The 19,688-nt window shown below is 41.7% G+C and overlaps 1 protein-coding gene across 1 annotated transcript in view; it reads left to right on the top strand.

Annotated features, from left to right (window-relative positions):
• Nucleotides 1-19,688, top strand: part of MDGA2 (MAM domain containing glycosylphosphatidylinositol anchor 2) — a gene marked incomplete at its 5' end in the record, with an annotated part of 110,683 nt that overhangs the window by 8,154 nt on the left and 82,841 nt on the right. Inside the window, one exon of the mRNA XM_010073296.1 lies at nucleotides 15,360-15,534. Within this exon, the coding sequence (XP_010071598.1) occupies nucleotides 15,360-15,534 (175 nt within the window). The remainder of the gene's footprint in view (nucleotides 1-15,359; nucleotides 15,535-19,688) is intronic.

The following is a 19,688-nucleotide window of genomic DNA, read 5'->3' as shown; positions in this document are numbered from 1 at the left end:
AAAGTCTTCCCGCGAACTGAGGATGTCGTATGAGATCATCATCGTTTTTCTAACAGGAGTACAGTTATTGCAATAAGGATGCGCAGAACGCGACGGGGAACCAGCTGTTCCCGTGCAAGTAACCTCCCTCCCCACAAATTGCTTTCTTTGGCCACACCGGCAGTTAATGAGAATTCCTATCAGTTAAAATAGAAAACGTAGCATCCGCTTTACCTCAAAGGCATCTTTTATGTTTCCCTTGCAGCTGATCAAAGAGACGCCACGTGGGGTTTTGTGTGATTTTTTTTTTCTTTTTTTCCTGAAATGCTGCTTTTTATATTTTAATGGTGGAGGGCCAGAAAATGTTAATTCTTTGCGTCAACTAATAAGGTAAAGCTGGGATTCTGCACTGAAACGGTAGAGGAGGCTACGCTAATCACACTGAGTAATTAAGACAGCATGCACGTTAAATAGTGAAGGTGTTTCTATAATATGCCACCGTTACATGTCGGTTGATGCAGCTCCCTCGCTGCTTGATGAGGAGCTCGTTTGCTGGAGCTGGAAGGAGGGATGAGGGAGGCACGGCGTGGTGCACATCGGCTGCCTTTCACCTCCGGACACCCGTGGGCTGGGGTTTTGCAGTGCTCTGTGAAATCCTGACCTACCATGGGTGTTGGAAAAGTTGTGTTTGGATGCTTCTATTTCTTTCTATTATTTATTTTTATTTCTATTTGCCTCATTTATTGATATCGGGGTTGGAACTAGATGATCGTTAAGGTCCCTTCCAACTCAAACCATTCTGTGATATTGCCAATAAATATATTTTTGTCTTGATGATTCTTTATGTTGTCTCAATGCTTTCCTTTTTCTGGATGGCCGTTAAAAGTTTGGATGTTGGCTGAAAAGATGGACAAGTGGCTCTGGGATGCTGCAGAAGCAGCTGTTTTCCATGGCTGTTGAACAAACTGGTCTCATTGTGAAAAATGAGGTGGGTGGTTTTGGAATGAGGGCTGTTGCTGTGAGGTCTGTCTTGCTGAAGAAGAATGTATGTGGTGAGTAAAGAGATGATTTAGTAACCCAGGGAAACCAGCAGCATATGCAGCTCTTCTGGGGCTGAAGCAGAAGTACATTCTGGGAGCTGGTCTATGAAAAGACATCTCCGAAGAACACTCGGAGATGCTTTTTATGGAGGAGAATGGGGAATCATCCCCATTGCTGTGGACATAGAAACATAGAATTGTTTGGGTTGGAAAGGACCTTAAAGGTCATTGAGTACCAACCCCCTGCCATAGGTGGGGACACCCTCCACTAGATGGTGAAAGATGTTCTCCTACATTTGTAAGTAAAACCTCAGAGCAGTTAGCTCCTCATATTTTTTTCCCAGAGCAGCAAGAAGTTTGTGGAACCATGGAAACCGTGTTTGTTTTGCTGCCTGTGTGCGTTCTTCTCCACAAATGGTATAACATAGAATCATCGAATGGTTTGGGTTGGAAGGGACCTTAAAGATCATTTAGCTCCAACCTCCTGCCATGGGCAGGGACACCTCCCACTATCTCAGTTAGATCCAAAATTCCAAACGTCGTGCCTCTGGGGAGATGGGGCATGACTCCAAACTTGGTGCTGGTGCCTTCTACACTTGACTTCCCAGTCTGCCTCTGGAGCTGATGCTCTTCAAAGGGAGATTTATTTGACGCCAGCGTGCACATCCATGACTGGCAGTTCCACTGTTGAATGTTCAGAGCCTTTTTCTTACATCCCACTAAATCCGGGGAGCAGAGGGAAGATGGTTCTGTAGCACACTGTGGTTCTATGTGCGTTGACCTTACTATCATGTTTCCCCTTGTCTGCATATGGTCTTGAAGATATTGCTTTCCCAGTGTGATTTTTTTGTTTGTTTGTTTGGGCTTTTTGTTCTGTTGTTGGTGGTGGTTTTCAGTGTTTTTTTTGTTTTGGTTTGGTTTTTTTTTTTGTTTTGGTTTTTTTTTTGTTTGGGTTTTTTTTTTGTTTGTTTTTTTGAGATAAGAGGGTCACAGATTTCTTCCTCTTCTTCCCTCCTAGGAGGAGCTCCTTCCTCCTTTACTACACCTGTAGGAGAACCCAGGATGCCCAGCAATAAGTTAATGGCACCTGAGGGCCAGGAGCAATACCCTCGACTACTGAGGCAGGCTCTTGAGATGGTTGCTTTTGCATTTTAGTGAAAGCAATTCTGCTCAGTCCATCTGAGGTGTCTGATGGTGATGGAGTGAACAAATTGGGTTGTTTCTGCTCTGACCATTAAACGACCCTGCTGCGATCCTTCGGTGGGCTTTTCTTCTCTCTGCAGCTCCCAGGTTCTCGTAGATAAAATTCTATTGTAGGCTGAGCTCTCCTTCAGCCTCTGGCAGCTGGGAGAGACTGTTTTGGGAAGTACCGGGTTTATTTTCGCTGCCATCCACCTGGTCATTTGTATCGGGATGCTCTGCAGAGCACGAATGAGCTTATCAGGCTGGAAAAACCAAATGCCTTTTGCTGAAGGATGCTCTGCAAGTCAGGCTTTTGTTTGTTTGGTTTGGTTTTTTTGTTGTTGTTTTGGTTTGGTTTTTTTTAATAGACTGTTCTGCATGTTAGTAAAGACAAGAAAACTGAACCTGAAGAGGGGAGATTGACCTTTAAATAAGCTTAACTATTTAATCTGTGTAAACGTTTGCTTTTCCCAGCCAGAAGCAATTAAAAAGAAGACTCAACTGTTGCTGTCCTCATTCAGTTGGTATGTGCCAGGTATTTTTTCTGGTGTTGTACTACAGGGCGCACAGCTGCTGAAACACAGCTGAACAGAACTAAAAAATGTTGCTGTTCCGGTAAGTGTGGCTACATTGGTTGTCTGAGAGGTAGCAAAAAAGTACAAGGAGCTTTAAAACCCCTTTTTTAGGGTGCAACAGCATCTTCCATCAGAACAGGAACAACATCTGTGTGTTTTGTTCTGTGTTATCTTTTTCTGCAGCAAGACACTAAATGAATATTCCCCAGATTATTCCTGTTAGTGGGTTTTTTTTGCAGAAAAATCTTGCTACACTTGATGACTCTTTGTACCTCACTTTGGAGTGATTTGATTTGTTCTACTTCTGCTTGAAAGATATAACCTTGATATAGTCTTGATATGTCCTTATAAATAATTACAGGAACATTATAGGCTGAATCCTCTTACTCTTGCACATTTCAGGATCCAGGAGATAAAAATAACAAGTGAGATTTTTTTTTTCCTCCCTGTATGTCTATCAATCAAAATGATAAGGATATTTATGACTTGCACGTTTTAATGGTGTAATTAGATATAATTACATGTTCAAATGATTACACATATGAACACTAATTACATAATTGAAGACAATTATGCCAACTAGGTAAATACATAATTAACTAAAAATCACTTGGAAAAATCAAGGAAATTTGCCCAACAGCCAAAGAAAGTAAAATGACAATAAAAAATAAATAACCCTTTCAGTCTGACAGCTCCAAGAGCCAGCCAGCAGTGTATGGTTGGAGAAGGCTTGGCCAGTCAACTTCTGGTGGGCTGAAGCTTGGTTCAGCTGCCTCTTCTAGTTTGTAATCTACTTGTCAAAGGAAGGTGAACATTAAGGCAAAAAGCTGATTTTTGCCCTGCAATGCACTTTCTCCTGATGCACTAGCTTGCTTTGCACGCCCTTCCCATCTGCTAAAATTCGTTCATTTTCTACATGAAGTAGAAATGTAGTGAGTTGTCCAGAGCCCTGGCAGACTCCCCAGTGCAGAGGAGTGTTTGGGGATGGATCATGACTGTGATGGATTAGTGGCTGTGGCCCCTCTTCCCTCTGCTATCAACTTTTCAAGTTTTCCATAGTGCATGGTTTGAAGCGATCTTCATTTCCCTTTGGAAATAATTTGGGTTCCTTGTTGCTTAATATTGGGATGATTTTCTTGGCCTTTGCTCTGCAAGTCTGCTCCCTTTATCCTGTCCTTTTATTTCTAACTGCAAGCTGAACCAAGTTGTTGTATTTGTTTCTTTTTTTTCTTTTTCCTTAATGTCTGTTTGTAATTATCTTGATACGTGGGAACTGTTCCCAGGTCCTTTCCTTGGCACTCGTGGGAGTCATTTAAAGGTGTGCCAGGAAAGCTCAGCAAGACATGAATGATGCTATTTGTGATTACTGGATTTTTCGTGCATTTTCTTCTCATTGGGTTCTGAATTAGAAGTAAGCTTAAATCTCAAGGTCAGTAGGATTCAAACACATTCTCCATTTCTTTTCGCTGAACAAAAGTCCTGCAGAACCCTTCTCAACTCTGCCAGGTACAGGGCAGAAGAGACTCTGTCCTTTTCCACTGTGCTTTAATATTGCTTTAAACCTTCTCTCTGTCTGCAAGAGACTTTGACACTTCTTCATCCTCTGAATAAAAGAAAAAAAAAGCTTACACTGAAGTGAGAACGTGGCCACAGAGGTGTTTCTTGGTGTCCCTGGCACTTTTCAGCAGAAACCTAGAAACTTCCATCCTGGCTGAGCCCAGATGTCCCTCATCCCATCTCCTGTCCAGCACCTGGAGCATACAGGTGTGATGTGCTTAATCCTCCAGCCTCTGTGTGTGTTGGGACTGCTTCATCAAAAAGTTGCATCTGATGACTTTGACTTGATATGGATAGATTTAATTACTATGAATGAATATTCTCTCATTTGGAATCAGTGTAGACCTCTGGACTTTGTGTCATCATGTTGGTTAATAATTAGTGTTTATTAGTCATACAACTAAAATATATGTTGTAGTTTGAAAGAGAAAATTGTTCCTTTGGAAAAAAAAAAAAACAAAACTAAACCTGTTTTGAAAACTTCAATCAATGCTTCTGATTTCTGATGTTACGAGAAATCATGGGCTTGGTGCAGTACCTGGGACTTGTGCTCGGCAGCTGCTGATCTTTTCTGCCCCGATGTTCTGTTGATAGCATTTCATACCAAGCTGCCTGCTCAGCGGAGCTGCCAGCTCTTGTCAAGATTTCTTCTCTTTTCCGTTTTCTCCCTGCTACCCCCCTTCACAATTCTCCCACCTTTAGAGCAAAAGAAAATATCACCTCCTTTCTTTGTTGTCGCAGCTAAAACAAGTTAAATCTCAGGATCTCACTCTCATTTTTAGCTCCATGAGATTGTCAAGTGTAGTTCAGCGTGAAGGAACGTTGATTCCTGGGGAAGGAAGATAAAGCACGGCTAATGTTACTGGATCGCTGAGATTTAGGGTTTAATTCAAAAAGATGCCTAGAAATAAGGCCGGTGTGCATCTTCAGTCTCAGAGGGATGCGTTGCAGGGCATGCTGTAGGAAATACTGATAACGGACGTGAAGGCAGAGCCTGGTGGTCATCAGCTTTCAATATTTAGAAGAGATTTTTCTCAGTCTCTTCATGCACAGAGTCTGTTATCAGTGGTGTTTGTAGTACAGCATGATTTTTCCGGATTATGTTTTATGAAGTTTTTAAAATGGGAACAAGTTTAAGTCAACAGACTGATATTGCATTGCAGGAAATCAATAACCTCGGTGCTATTTGCAGAAGACAATATAGAGGAAGAAAAGAGCCATTTAAACCCAGCATTTGATGATGTTCAGTTAAGTGGATTTAATTTGTTCGAGCGGAGGTGGGCCAGGAATATGCCTGGAATGGCCAGGATGGTGCAGCGGTGGCAGTTGTGCCTCTGCAGAGCTGAGCTTTGCTGGAGGAGGGAAGGCAATGCCTTGCATAGAACCACAGCATGGTTTGGGTTGGAAGGGACCTTAAAGCCCACCCAGTGCCACCCCCTGCCATGGGCAGGGACACCTCCCACCAGCCCAGGTTGCCCAAAGCCTCATCCAGCCTGGCCTTGAACCCCTCCAGGGATGGGGCATCCCCAACCTGCGTGCTCCTGCAGGAACAGAGGTTCTGCAGAACTTTACACTTAGCCATGGGAGGTACAAGCATCTTCTGGAAACAAAATAAGTTTTTTTAGTTTTTCTGCAGAAGGGAAACAAGTGCATTTTTCTTTCTGTTGTTGAGTCATCCATACTGTGTAGGTCTCTGCCTCACAGCCTTCCCGGTCTGCACAGAAATAACTTTCTGTTGCAATTCTGTTTCCACCACGCGTGCAGCCTTGCTGGCCTCAGCGACTGCTGCTTTTGTTTTCTCCTTTACAGGTATATTTATTGGTGGCACTTGTCAGTTTAAAGGCTGTGTTTCTGCCCCAAAATATCTCCCCTAATGGCTGTTGTAGGAAGTAGAAGATTCATATTCCTGAAATACCAAAAGAGAAACATTTTCTTCTGTTTTTAGTAGCGTACTTGTAAGGTTCTGACGGCATTTTGGGTGTCCTCCGGTCTCTCAAATACTCTTTCTTCCAGGGGTCTTGCAGGGGAGTGAAATGGGTAGAGGTGGAGAGAATCAGAAGCAGAAGTAATATCTGAAAGGATTGTTATAAAAGGAAAAAAAAATATCAATTTTAAGCTGCCTGGATTTCAAGATGACTTTGTCACTGTGAAACGTGATTCTATTATGATGAGTGACTTTAAAGTAGAAAAATCCTGTTTAGCAGCCACTCTCTCCTCTCTCTGTTTAGACTCCAGTCTTCTGAGTTTAATGACAGAAATACATTTTTATGCCTTTTTGCTCTTGGAGGAGACAAGTCGTTCCGGGAACGTGGGAGCTGATGACATCTGGTTTCCCACCGCTGCTTGAGCTGGGGTTCACCAGCAGCTCTTCAGACCTCCATCCTCCTCTCCCACCCTCCCCCATCCCCAAATTGGGTGGACATCCCCTCTGGGTGCCAGGAGATGGGCATGGTACTGCTGTGTTCCCAGACCAAATTTGGGTAAAGCTGGGCTCTGAAAGGTTGTACAAGGAAGTCTAGCAGCCAAGTGAGACACTTTGTTTGCAAAAGTGGGCTATGAAGAGTTATCTAGGGTAAGGTTGGGTTTTTTGTCTTTGACCACTGAGGACAGGGCGTTGGTTGCAGTTGTGCAGAAGTACCGGGTGATGGAGGTCCAGTGCCGGGTGATGGTTTGGGCTGGTTCCTGGTGGTGAGCACCAGGAGATTTTACGTCCCCCAGCACTCTTCGAAAAGTCCTTTGGCACTGCTGACTTTGGTGAAATGGCTTGGACAGAGGATGTTTTGCATAAACATCTTAGGCTGAGCAAATGGTAGGTGATTTCTAATCCATTTTATTACTGCCTTAACTCTGCCTTTTATGTTGAATATTGATCTGCTATCGAATTTTGGTCCCTCATGTATGTTTTAAAGATGCTGATTGCTTTTCCCTGATTTTTCATTTGATACTGCAAATTTGCTGAGCTTGTCACTTGCACTCTTGAGAATGTTTGTTTTTTGTTATTTTAATGAGTACTGTGGCTTTTCTCTATACCCTTGCCAGTTCTTCAACATCTTCTCGGGTTTATAACCCTCAGAGTGGGACTGTCACCTTAGAGTTTATTTCAAGGGCAACTGTAGAAGCTTTAGGTAGAGACAATGTAAAACTTCTACTCTATCTGCTTATTTTCTCCTTTATACAACCAAAAAAATTATCTCAACTTTTTGGTGCACCAGTAGTTCAGAGCAGTGGTGGGATGGGCATTGAGCATGCGGTTAGCTGTGGCACCCCCTCCCTGTTCTCGGTCCTTTTTACCAGTTGCAGCCTCTGAGAAGTGCCCAGAATGGTGCCTTCCTTGGAGGTAACCTTTGTAGAGCATCCATGGACCATTGCCTCATCCATGGACCCAGTCTTCTTCTTTCCAGCTCTTCCAGTTGCTGACCTCCAGGTTATCAGCTTTCTCCCTGTAGCATTGCTCTTGTAACTTGTGTGTTGGATTATACCAGCCTTTCTTTTTGAAAACTGGAGGGGTTTTAGATCATTTACTCTACCTGTATGGCAAAAATAGCAATTTATTCTGTCACTGGGGGGAAAAAAATTACTGTGGTCTAGATCAACTGACAGGGGAAAGAAGAGTCGAGGTGTGAAGTTCACAGAGTGATCCAGTCTCATCACCAAGATTACTGCAAATAGCAGGATCTAGAAGTTACAAAATGTCTTGTATTTATTTGCCTTTCAACCATTTAAGGACTATAGGGAATGAATTTTCAGATGTTTAAGTTAGGAGGATGTGTTTGTGACCCTGGTGGTTTGACATGGCTTACCAACATTGGAGGACCACCATAAAAATTAATAAATAGGAATTCAGATGGTGATGTGTCTGCTTCGTTCTGCCCTGAGGTCATGTTCTTTATTATGAAGGCGAAAAGTCGTTTTTCATTTTGGAGCAAACTAATGCTGCTGAATAAAAAAGCAGAGAGAATAATAAAAAATACACCATTCATAGATGTGTGGATCATTTCATGAAACTCACTGAATAATTTAGTTGATGGACAGTAAATAATTTCTCATCGGGAAGGCATAACCGTGCAAGGCCCTTTAAAGTCCTGCAGCTATTGACAATTTAAAAATGATCCTGACCTCTGTAGAAACAAAGCTCTGGGAAATTCATTGAACTCAGTCCTTCCCAGTTAATGCCAGAGAGAGTGTTTTCGTGCCCTGAAGAATGAAAAAAAACTCCATCCTTCAGTGAGATATAGTAAAATGTATATTGATTATGCAGTATAAAAGTGCTAATTTTTTGAAGCAGTGAAACATCCTAAAGTCGTAAGGAAAAGCATTATAGTCAAACTAGGATAAATTGCTGCAATTAATCATTCAGCAGGTTCCTCAGAGGTGTTTTGAGAAAGCATGCATAGATGTTTCCCCAGATGTTACCTTTTCATAAAGAAACACATTGATTCAACTAACCAAGATGCTATAAGAAGAACTTAAAGGAGGGTTGTTTTACCCATTTACCTAATGATTGCAATATTCTTTTCTTCAGGATGCACTCATTAATTTCTTCTTAAATTCTTCAGTGATTGCTTCAAATTTCTTCACTTGTATGTAGTTAATCTTTAGGTTATCAGCTTTTCAGTGTAAGAAATCCTTCCTCTGGACTTCCAGAGCCAAATTCTTCACTCTTGGTGTTGAGACGTTGTTTAGGTATAAATCATCTGTCTTGCAGAGGTGCAGGAAGTTCAGAGATGAAGGAATCGTCACCTTAGATAGAGTTTTTCTCACATTATCAGATGTTGAGGTCTTCAGTTATTCTTCTTAACCCTTTCATTTATTGCAGCTTACCATCCTGGAGTCACAGGTCTTCATCCATAGACTCCAACCACAGTGTTGCTATGACTGGGACACTTTGGACTAAAGTGAACGGTGAACAAAGCTCCGAAGTTCTTCTAGAGGACTTGATTTCTTGTAGCTCTGGTTTTAATGTTGATTTTCTCTGTAATTAATAACCACAATGTTTCCTCTACTGAAGAATAGGAGATTTTTTTTTTTCCTATGTGTTCTAGCAATCAAACTGGAAAATAACAATTTCTCAGTGATCTCTGGCACCAAATCAGAACGGATCATGTCCTGCGTGTTAACAGTTAACGTCATAGGCTGCTTTTACTTAGATGAGTAAAAAAATTGTGCTTTTGCATGCCAGCCTGCTGAAGCACTAGTATATGTGTAAACACAAGCACAGGAGTTGTCCCATAAAGGCGATGGCATCAGTCGTATGCCTGGTCTGGGTACAGTGCTTGGTTTTCTCTCTCGTGTTTCTGTGAAGTTTGAGCAGTCCAGGTACAGAGCAGTGAAACCAAGTCTTCCGAGGTGGTTGCATCTTGGCTCCAGCAAACTTGAAGAAATACATTTGGAAACCAAAGGCTCTCCAGGTCTGCATTAGGACAAGAGGAAACGGCGTCAAGTTGCACCAGGGGAGGTTTAGGCTGGATATTAGAAAAAGTTTCTTCACTGAGAGAGTGCTCAGGCATTGGAACAGGCTGCCCCGGGACGGGGGGGGGGGACCCAACCCGGAGGGGTTCAAGAAACGTTGCTTTGGGACATGGGTTAGTGGGTTGGGTGGTGTGGGGTTGACAGTTGGACTTGATGATCCTTGAGGTCTTTTCCAACCTTAATGATTCTATGATTGGGTTTCCCACTGATAACAGCTTGCTAGCCCTGTCCAAGACAGAGGATCAGCACTTTTTCACAGGGGCTTGCTTTGAGTTGGCTGGTTTGCCACTCTAACATTCCATGTAAGAAGTTTAGAACAATGAGCGCTACTTTCACCTGAAGCTATTTTCAAGCCTAATATTTCAGATATTATCATATGAAATAAATCGGAAGGGAGTTTTTCATCCCACTGTTGCATATTGATAGCCTGGAGCAATATCTATTCCAAAGTCCGGCGTTTTGTCTCTCGATCTCATCAGGCATGCTGCGTCATCCTGCCTCTGGTTTGGTACAAATCAAAACGCAACACCCCCCTCTCATTTTATTTAGCTATAAGGGTGGCTAATCCTGTAATTTAGACATGCAAAGGCTTTCCTTTAGTGTATGGTGGGAATGACCTGATGAACACGTGGGAGATTTCCTCGAGGGAACTTGTCCTTGCAAAAGCAAGTGCAAGGTGGTTTTTGGATTTTGGATTTTTTTTTTTGGTTGGTTGGTGTGGGGTTTTTTTTTGTTTGTTTTGTTTTAAATCAGTGCTGATTTCCTCTCTTGGATAAATAATCTCATGGAAAAATAAATTGAAGGATTGTTTTCGTTTGGTTTTTTTGGAGGAGGGGTGGTGACTATGGCTTTTACCAAAGGCTCTGATGTCTTTAGGCATGAAGAAATGTTCCAGCACATCCTAGTGAAGTTGTACCAAGTCCTCTTTTACGTCTGTTTGCATACAGAGGAGGACTTGAATCTGAGGCAGAGATTTGGGAGTGTCCTGGGTTAATTCTCAACCCATGAGTCCTCTTTTCCATTTACCCCTTTAATTCTCTCTCCTATCATTGGGTGGGGGTGGGAATTGTGTGAGCGGGTGTGTGTGGTTTGGCCCTCAGCCAAGGGCTAACCCGTCACAGGGAGTCATAACAGTGATGGGAAGTTTCTCCTCATCCTTGTATTCTTAGCAACATCAGAGGGCAGCCACTGCAATCGATGACAGGGAGATGCAGGCACTGGGTATATTTTAAGGAACATATTTACTTGCAGTTGCTGTGTTAGGCAGAGTTCAGTGTCATGGCATAAGAAGAAAGACTGTCAGAACTTCATTTTCCACCAACTTTTTCCATGGAAGAAAGAAAGTTTTCATTGCAAAACGTGGTTGGGTTTTGTTGGGTTTTTTGGGGGGCGGTTGGTGGTGGTGATTTTTTTGAACCAAGCAAAATTTTTTAATTCAAAGTAGAGATATTGTGATGTTTGTTGTCTTTGACAGAAGTGTTTCTTTTTTATAATGACAAGATTAAATATTTTTCTTATTCTGCTGCCTTTCTTTTGGGCATGAGTACTTTGTTGAAGCTGAGAAAAGTTAAGCAAAATATTCTTTTTTTTTTTTTTCCTTTTAATCTGCATATTTACTCTAAAAATGTAAAATCTGTGACTCCTACTGAAGTTGCCAGAAAGCTCACTGGGAAAAGTGAAGCTATAGGGTCAGCTGAAGCTCAGGGCATCTGCTAAAGCCAATAAAATGCTGTCAAAGATATTGATAGTTAGAGAAATTATGGGCATATACGAACCAGTCAAGTACATAGGTCATGATATGGCTAGATGGGCTGTAACTTACACATTTTTTTAAAATGTAGTAATTTGAATTGTTCATAAATCATTTTTACTTCTGCGTATGTTTGGCAAGAAAAAAGAAAAGGAAAGAAAAAAGAAAGAGGTATGTGGTAAATAAAGACAATAATCATATGGCAGAGCAATGACAAGAAATGGGTGGGATTCCCAAATGCACAACAGAGTAAGAGGGAGCACTTTGGGAAATTGCATCCTTAGAAGCCAGGGAGCGTGTATCTGTGTAATGGATTAACGTTTATTAGTCTGATTTGTGTACACTGTGATGTGCAGATGTAACTTTTTAATTGAAACTTTGCATTACAAGCAAGAATGGCTTTGACTTCTTGGTGGAACAGAATTTGTTGACTTCCCACGTTATCCATGCTATCTGAGTCGACGTGCAGAGCATGCGGTGCTGCTGCTGCACTAGGAATGGGGTGGTTTCAAACAGAAAAGCAAATTATGAATAGCAAACCCTGATAAAATGCATCTGGGTGAGCAATTATTTTGTGCGAAGTTATCTGAAAATATTGGAGTATCTGAACTGTGTGAGTACACAGTCTAGTGCTTAAAAACAAACAAACAAACAACAAAACCCAACCAAGCCCAAAACCCTAGTAATCTAGAGGCTTTCTGAATCCTCTACCATAAAGAAGTACGGAGGTTGCTTTGGGATTCAAGTCCAACACCTGCCGCAGTGTCCCACGAGCCTGTGGTCCCCTTTTCCCACCATGAAAATGGGGTAACATCAGTGTGGTGGCAGCAGTTGCTCCAAAGGTTGCTGCGTTCAGCAGCGATGAGGACTTGGACACCAGAGCTGTGAGATGCTCCTTTTCTAAGGATGGGTTTGAGGGTCCCAGTTGCTCAAAAGTCATTGGGGGTCACCCCAGAGCACGGCCTGGAGCTCGCAATGGGTGAAGGCACTAAGGACTTATCTGAAGAGGTTTTCAGCCTCAGACATCTGGCTTTTCTGTGCCAATTTTTTTTTTTTTTTAATTACTACATTAGCATAGTGTTGCAAAGTTTTTCTTCCCAGTGCATTCAATACATTACCGTGCAATATTGATCGGCGTGTTTTTGGGTGTACGTTGAGTTCAAGCTAAGGTACATAATGAACTGAAGTTACATCAGACCAGGGACTGTGCCAATGGATGTCTTTGAAGAGAGAAGAAGAGAGAATCTAGTTGATGGTATTCCTTTTATTCTTCAGGTATCTCCACGTGCACTACATTAATTTATTAAAATTGCTCTTCCTTCTTCTAAAAGACACATGCATATTTTTTTTTTAAAGCTGAGAAGTCTACTTTTGTTGCCAGCCAAACAGCATCCTGTCAAAATTCCTTATAATAAAAGGAAGATAAATCAATGTTAAGATGCAGTGGAGGGGGAAGGCTTTTATGTTCAGAAAAAAAACCAACCCAACCTCTGATAGTATCTAAATAAACTTTGTTGTATTTTTTTGTGCAAGATATGTAACGTTACCAGTTACATAGATGCTGATAATACTTATAATGCATTATTTAAGTTATATATTCTTTTGACAGGGCAGTGCCTTCCACTGGAAACTTTTAGTGGGAAAAGAAGGGGAGGAAGAAAGAAGTCATGCTATTAATTATTTTCCAGTTAAAAATCAAACAATTTTGATTTTTACAATTCTGGTTACACAAAAGGAAAATAAAACACGCCAAGAGATTCAGTGGATATCTTAAATACCGCTTTAAAGTACTTCTCCAGCATTTGAAATATATCTGATGAAATTGCATTCTGCAGCATGCAGAAGCTGAGGGTGTGTTCCAAAATTATCCTGCGGCACATTTATATGGATGATTTGAAAAGCCCCGGAGCCAAGAGTTGAGAATAGCAGTACAGACAGATTGAGAGGGGTAAATATAGCCGTGCTAATAGCGTCTCTCTCGCACGCAGACCCAACGTTGTAGATGCGGAGTTGGGTGTATTTGCTTAATCCCAGAGCAGCAGAACCGTGCGAGTGTTATGCAGGGCAGAGGGAAAAGCCAGTCAGGCTTATGAATTTAACAAGCCAGAAAGAGATGAACATTTTTTGGAACTATTGTTTGCTGTGATTTCAACCTCTGAAGCCCATGCCTGCCCTTATTTCAAGGGGAGGATAATTTAGATGGGCTATAGCTGGTCATAAATTTTTCAGCTTGGAGCCTGTTGTAGAAGATCTCTCCTGCCCAGGAGAAGTTCCTGGTGAAAGGAGGGCTGACCCCTGCCCACCTTGTGCTCTTGTCCAGGTTACTGGGGTCTGCACCCCAGTTCTGGGTCAGGACTGGGAATGGTGGAACTTGAGTGTCTCTGCAGAATGATCTCCCTCCAGCCAAGGCGACCCATGGTGGTGTGTCCACCAAGGAGTGCCCAGTTCAGCCATGGGACCTTCCTTCATATGGGACCTTCCTTCACATCGGACAGGGCTGAAACCACAGTGTGTCCCGCTTAGTCTTGTCTGGACATGGGGACAGTCACTTACTGGCGGCAAACGTGAGCTGCCTAGGCTGCAGCATCTTCTCCAAACCAAGCCACTACTGGCTCAGGGTTGCTTGCAGACAGCCTGCCTAGGACATACCAATGGATCAATATCTAAGTGTGGTTCTTTAAATTGTGGCTTCACTGACTACTTGGGGACTTTCTTTGGGGACGGGAGCCCAGGAACTAATAACAAAGTATTTGTCTTGGTGTCAATCTCATTTTTATCAATGACTGCAGAATTTTTGGTCTTTCTCCTGGCATAGAATTAGTGGACGGGGTTGAGAAGAGACAGCTTTGAGAAGCTTCAGAAGAGACCTAAACTCTTCTTTATGCAAATATCCCACTGGTGGCTTCCACAGGTAGTAAAAACCTACCATAAAAAGAAAAAAGGCAGTTTTGGTCTGGAACTGAATGTTGCTTGTCCTGGTCATTGAATTAGTGTGAGCTGAAAGAGCAGGAGGTAGCTGGGGAGTCTCTGGAGGTCTGGTGCCTTTTATGAGATATCTTAGTCCACTGAGTCATGCAGACAAGGGCTTGGGTTGGCAAGTGTGGGTATCCACCTCTGTGCAGGTGTGGGTTGTTGTGGGCTGTTACTGGTATTTTTATGGGTTTGGGATTAAAAATGTTCCCTTTAAAAAATCTTCACTTTTGGAAAATAATTACTGGAGTAAAGGAATCTGTAATTGCCATAAATGACATTAAAACCAACAACAAACCACCTGTTTGAAGAAATAAACATTAGTAGTTGGCAGTTTCAAGCACCTGATAGTCTGACTCCTTACAATTGGGTTTTATTATTGCTAAAAGACAATCCATCAGGTGTTTTGAAGGTGCTTTCCAATGTGCCCTGATCTTTCATGGCCATCATTTCAATGGCAGTACAGGAGCACAGCCGCCTTTTCTGCTGAACTCTGCTCCTTGCCATTAACAGGGAGTTTTTCTGTTCCAGCTGTGGGTCACTGATGGTGGAGTGAGTTGTTCTCTGTGTCTCCGCTACTGGCATTTTTTTTTCTGGAGCGTTTCCATCAGAAGTAATTAATTATTTCTAAGACATGATGGTAGATGCAAGATTACCATTTAGGGCTCTTGGCTGGAGTGTTTGATTGTAAGCCCGAGCTATTCAGTTTTCTGGAGAAGTTCCCCAAGTCCAACATAGAATCCTGGCCGCCACGCATGTGGTTCTTGGTTTGGGGAAGAGAAAACTCTGCTCACTTTTACAGACTTGAAGTAACAATTTTTTTTGGTGCTTGCTCAGATCAGGTGGACCAAAACAGCAGGAAGTGCCTCTGACAGATTTCAAGACTCGAGCGTCTTCAATGAAACCCTGAGGATAGCCAACATCCAGCGGCACCAGGGAGGACGCTACTACTGCAAGGCTGAGAACGGCTTGGGCTCGCCAGCCATCAAGTCCATCAGAGTGGACGTGTACTGTAAGTAAACCGCTGGGGAAGTTCTTACCATGCTTTTTAACTTCTTATAATACCTGGTGTTACAAAGAAGTGACCGGCTCTTTGTGATGCCCGGTGTTAAACAGTGCTTTAGCCAGATTCTGCAGCTTTTGGGAGGATTTATGGTCAGAAGAGTTGGGGCTGCTTGCCTATGGAAATATCTTTAAACTAGATCACAATACTTTGGCAAGAAAGGTGATGCTTGGGTACAACTCAGCCTGCTTCGATAGCAGAGGAAGGTTTGTCTGCCTCTTGCATAGGGTGAAGATCTAATATGTAGCGCAGCCCTTAATATCTTACTTTTTGTCTGTACTTGCCCTTGAGATTGATATGGGAGCAAGTACAGATGGTTTTTGCTATTTTGCTTTAATTGCTGATGGAAAATGCTGGGAGTGTTGGGTTTGTTGGGATTATTTTCTTGTTTTGTTTTGTTTTTTTTTTTTTCTCATTTTTTTATCATAGAAACACAGAATGGTTTGAGTTGGAAGGGACCTTAAAGCTTATTGAGTTTTACCCCCTGCCGTGGGCAGGGACACCTCCCACTGGCCCACGTTGCCCAAAGCCTCATCCAGCCTGGCCTTGAACCCCTCCAGGGATGGGGCATCCACAGCTTCTCTGGGCAGCCTGTTCCCTAAAAGGCAATATTTCGTGTTCCTGTGAAACGCAGTTTTAAAAGCTACACTTAAGATGTTGGGCAGTGGAAAACATGATGTATTGGACATTCAGTTGGTCACCAGAGCTGAAAGTAAAAGTGGAAACCATTGAAAATGTGGTACTGCAATAAATGCACAAAATAGAATAATAATAAAAAAACAGCCCAGTGTGAGTTGCACAGGCTCCAGTGTCCGTGAGTGGGCTGGTCGGATGAAGCACGTCTCTCGCTTGTGATCCAGTAGTTGTATTGCTGTAGGTTGAATGGTGAATTTTGCATCTGAATTATGTCACTGAGCTCAGCTGTTGGAAAGTGAGAAGTCCAGAATGCCTCAAACAACTGGGGTTTTCTGTACACTTCAAATTAAGAAAACATTCAAAGTCTGTTTGAAGTGCTCCGAAGGTGCAAAGCCTTTGCAATGTGCATTTGGAGACTCTTCTGATGCAGGTAGCGTCATGTAAACAAATACATTTACATTCCACATATGCAGTTAAATATCCAGAGCTCGAAGTTACCCCTTTAGTCTAGAAGAAAAGAAACCTGCCAGTCTTATGCCAGTGCAAGCATTGGGCTTGTGTTTCCCCAAAAGCACCGTCTCTCAAGTTGTATTTTACTTTAGAGACCCAAGTGGTGACAGTTTTTGTGAGTTAGTTCTGGAATTGGTGAAGCGTGGCAATGGCCTTTTGCGGGATTTTCTTGCCTGGTGTGTACATTTAGCTCGTTAAACACATCACAAGCTATAACATATCAACGCCAAATTTGTAAATCCTTTATGAGCAATAACTGAATTAGGAATTAATTGCTTATTAATGAGTTGGAGTCTAATAAATGAACAGGCAACCCTAATGACTACGTATAGGCACGCTAAGCAAAGAAGCTGGGATGCTGCACGGTCTGAACAGGAAGAGTTGAGAAAGATTGTTTAGAAATTTTGATTTTTCTTGAATTTCATTGACTTCCTCCTGGAATATGTCTTTTTCCTTGTATCTTATTTTGTTTAGCTATTAATATGTGTTCTCAGGTTTGCTGTGTGGGATTTATTACAGGTTTAATTTTGGTTTATACATGATATGCTGCTGCTTAATATACCTCAAATACAGATGATGTCTTTCTGGAACTTGACAAACTTTAGGTTCCAGCTGTGATTAAATTCTGAGTGATTTCCCATCATATTTCGGGTATGATATTTCACTGGGTATTTTCATCTGTTAATGACCAAATATTTGCAGGCAGACAGTACTGCTTGGTAAGCTTCGGGTGCCAGCCAAGACTGGATCTAGCTGTGGAAAAGATAGGAGAAAAAAACCCTGGACCCCACAGAAAAGCGTGTAAGAAATCAAAATATTGGAAATTGAAATGTTCTTGACAAAATTTCCAAGTAGTTTAAATTAATTTTGGGGCTTTTTTTAGTTGAAATTTTCAGTTTCTTGACTATTTAAAGATCATACGTTGTGTGTGCCATGTCACGAGCTCTGGGCAGTACCCAGCAGGAGTATTGGGGTTGGGTGTGTTTCCTTGAATAGCTGCCCACGAGACGCTTTTACGTGGAGACCCCAAAATGAACCAGAAGGATCACAATAACATAGCCAACATTTTCTATCAAAACATGTTTGTTTGGGTTTTTTTTTTTTTTTTTAGTGAACGACTATTTAGTAAAATTACATAGAGACAGTTTTCTTACAGATTTAGGTAACTCATAAACAAACCTATGGAAGCCAAATGATATTATCTTTTAATAGCAAAACTTTATCATTAGAGCAAGAAAGAAATGTTTTTCTTTTTTTCTTTTTTTTTAATGAACCACTCCAATGTGTTTAAGGAAACAAACTGTTTCTATTTCTTAAAAACTGGATGGGTAAAAAAATCACTTTGGGAAGCTTCTTGGCTTGTAAAGCTAAAGAGAGACAAGAATACTGTGTTCCACATTAGTTTTGGATCGAGAGCACTTCTGAAGGGCTAATTTAAGTCTCCAGCCTCTGATTTAAAATTTGAAAAGGCACTGTATCTGTGTAGCTGGAAAATGAATTGTTGAAAAAAAAAATCCATAGAAAATGCTTGTTTCCTCATTTGTCTCCATTATTGACTTACTGACTGGCTGGGAAACTGTAATAGCACCACTTGGATGGGAAATCTCCCTCTCTAGTGATTTCTGGTAAAGAAATCTCAAATTATCATTATTGATTTCTCACAATCTTAGATGACTCTGACCAAATCTTCTGACCACTTGGTCCTTGGTAACCACTTGGTTTTTTTTGGTGTTTTGTTTTATTTTTTTATGTACCCCATAATTCTGATTAACCACTTTCTAAAAACTATCTGGCTATTAGTCCAAATTATATGCTGCTTGAGGGTATCATATATTTTTTTGCTCTAAGAAGTTAAACAAAGCCCCAAACATTTTATAACTACGTTCAAGGGTAAGGTACACAGCTAAGGAGTGAAATTAAAAATTGGTTTGAAAATAGCCAGGGGGGTAAATCCTCTGCTGGACTGAAAGGAAAGAACACATCATGAAGAATGAGTAGTTCACGTTGTTTATAGTCAGAAGTATAACTGTGGGTCCCTGTGGGCTGGTTTTGCATGGTTGACATCAGACATGCCTGCTAGATGACTAAATCTTGGGACGTTGAAGGAAAGTCCTTCAGGTGCAGCATCCTATCAAGCTGCATGTAGTCATGACACTGCTGGTGGTGATGCAGCGAGGAGGAGAGGAGCGTCCCCTTACTTCTGCAGGTGATGGCGGTGGTACCTACCTGCTTTATTTAAAGCTATAAAAATAAAACTAATCTAGGCTACGGTGTCTTCTGTTCCTTTAACATATGTGGATCTAAGTCAGACTTTCAAAAAATAGGAGTCCCTTTTGGTCTGGTGTCAAAACAGATGAGTGTAAAAAAAGGTGAAGAAAAAATAAAAAGGTGGTTCAGGGTTTTCAAAGTTCTTGTTTCATCTACAGCTGCTCTTGGAAAGAGCAAGGAGTCTTCCCTTGCAGGAGGCACGGAGCCTCCTTCCAATGCTTTGCAACTCATCTTCTTGGTTTTCTTTGCTAGTTGCTGTTGGAAAGATCTCCTTTTTGCTTTCTGGGAAGGGCAGGATTGTGGGAAATAGGCTGGTAACGATCTTTTCTTTAGAAGAAAACTTTCTATCCTTACTTTCTGTCTAAGAAAATAGTTTTTTCTCTCTCCCAGCTTTCGCTGAAGATCCTTGTCTCACATTAGATTCAAACAAACGCGCTTGGTCCCCTTGGCAGAGTATTCTCAGGAGGAAGGTTTCCATTCTTGTTGACACCCACCAGGAGAAGAAACTGCCTCACATATCCAAGCTGTATTCATCCTAGACTTGAACTCTTTTTCTTCTTTCTCTGGAAGTATCTCTTTAAAGTACATCTCATCTTTTCTCTTTGAAGAAAAAGCTTTTGTACTTGACTCCTAAGAAAATTTTTGCTTGACTTATGGAGGACACTTTCTCCTTTTGTAAGGAGGGAAAC

The sequence above is a fragment of the Pterocles gutturalis genome, unplaced genomic scaffold (assembly GCF_000699245.1).
Source record: "Pterocles gutturalis isolate BGI_N339 unplaced genomic scaffold, ASM69924v1 scaffold8637, whole genome shotgun sequence".
NCBI classification, from domain to species: Eukaryota; Metazoa; Chordata; class Aves; order Pterocliformes; family Pteroclidae; genus Pterocles; species Pterocles gutturalis.
This window is presented reverse-complemented; position numbering and strand designations above follow the sequence as displayed.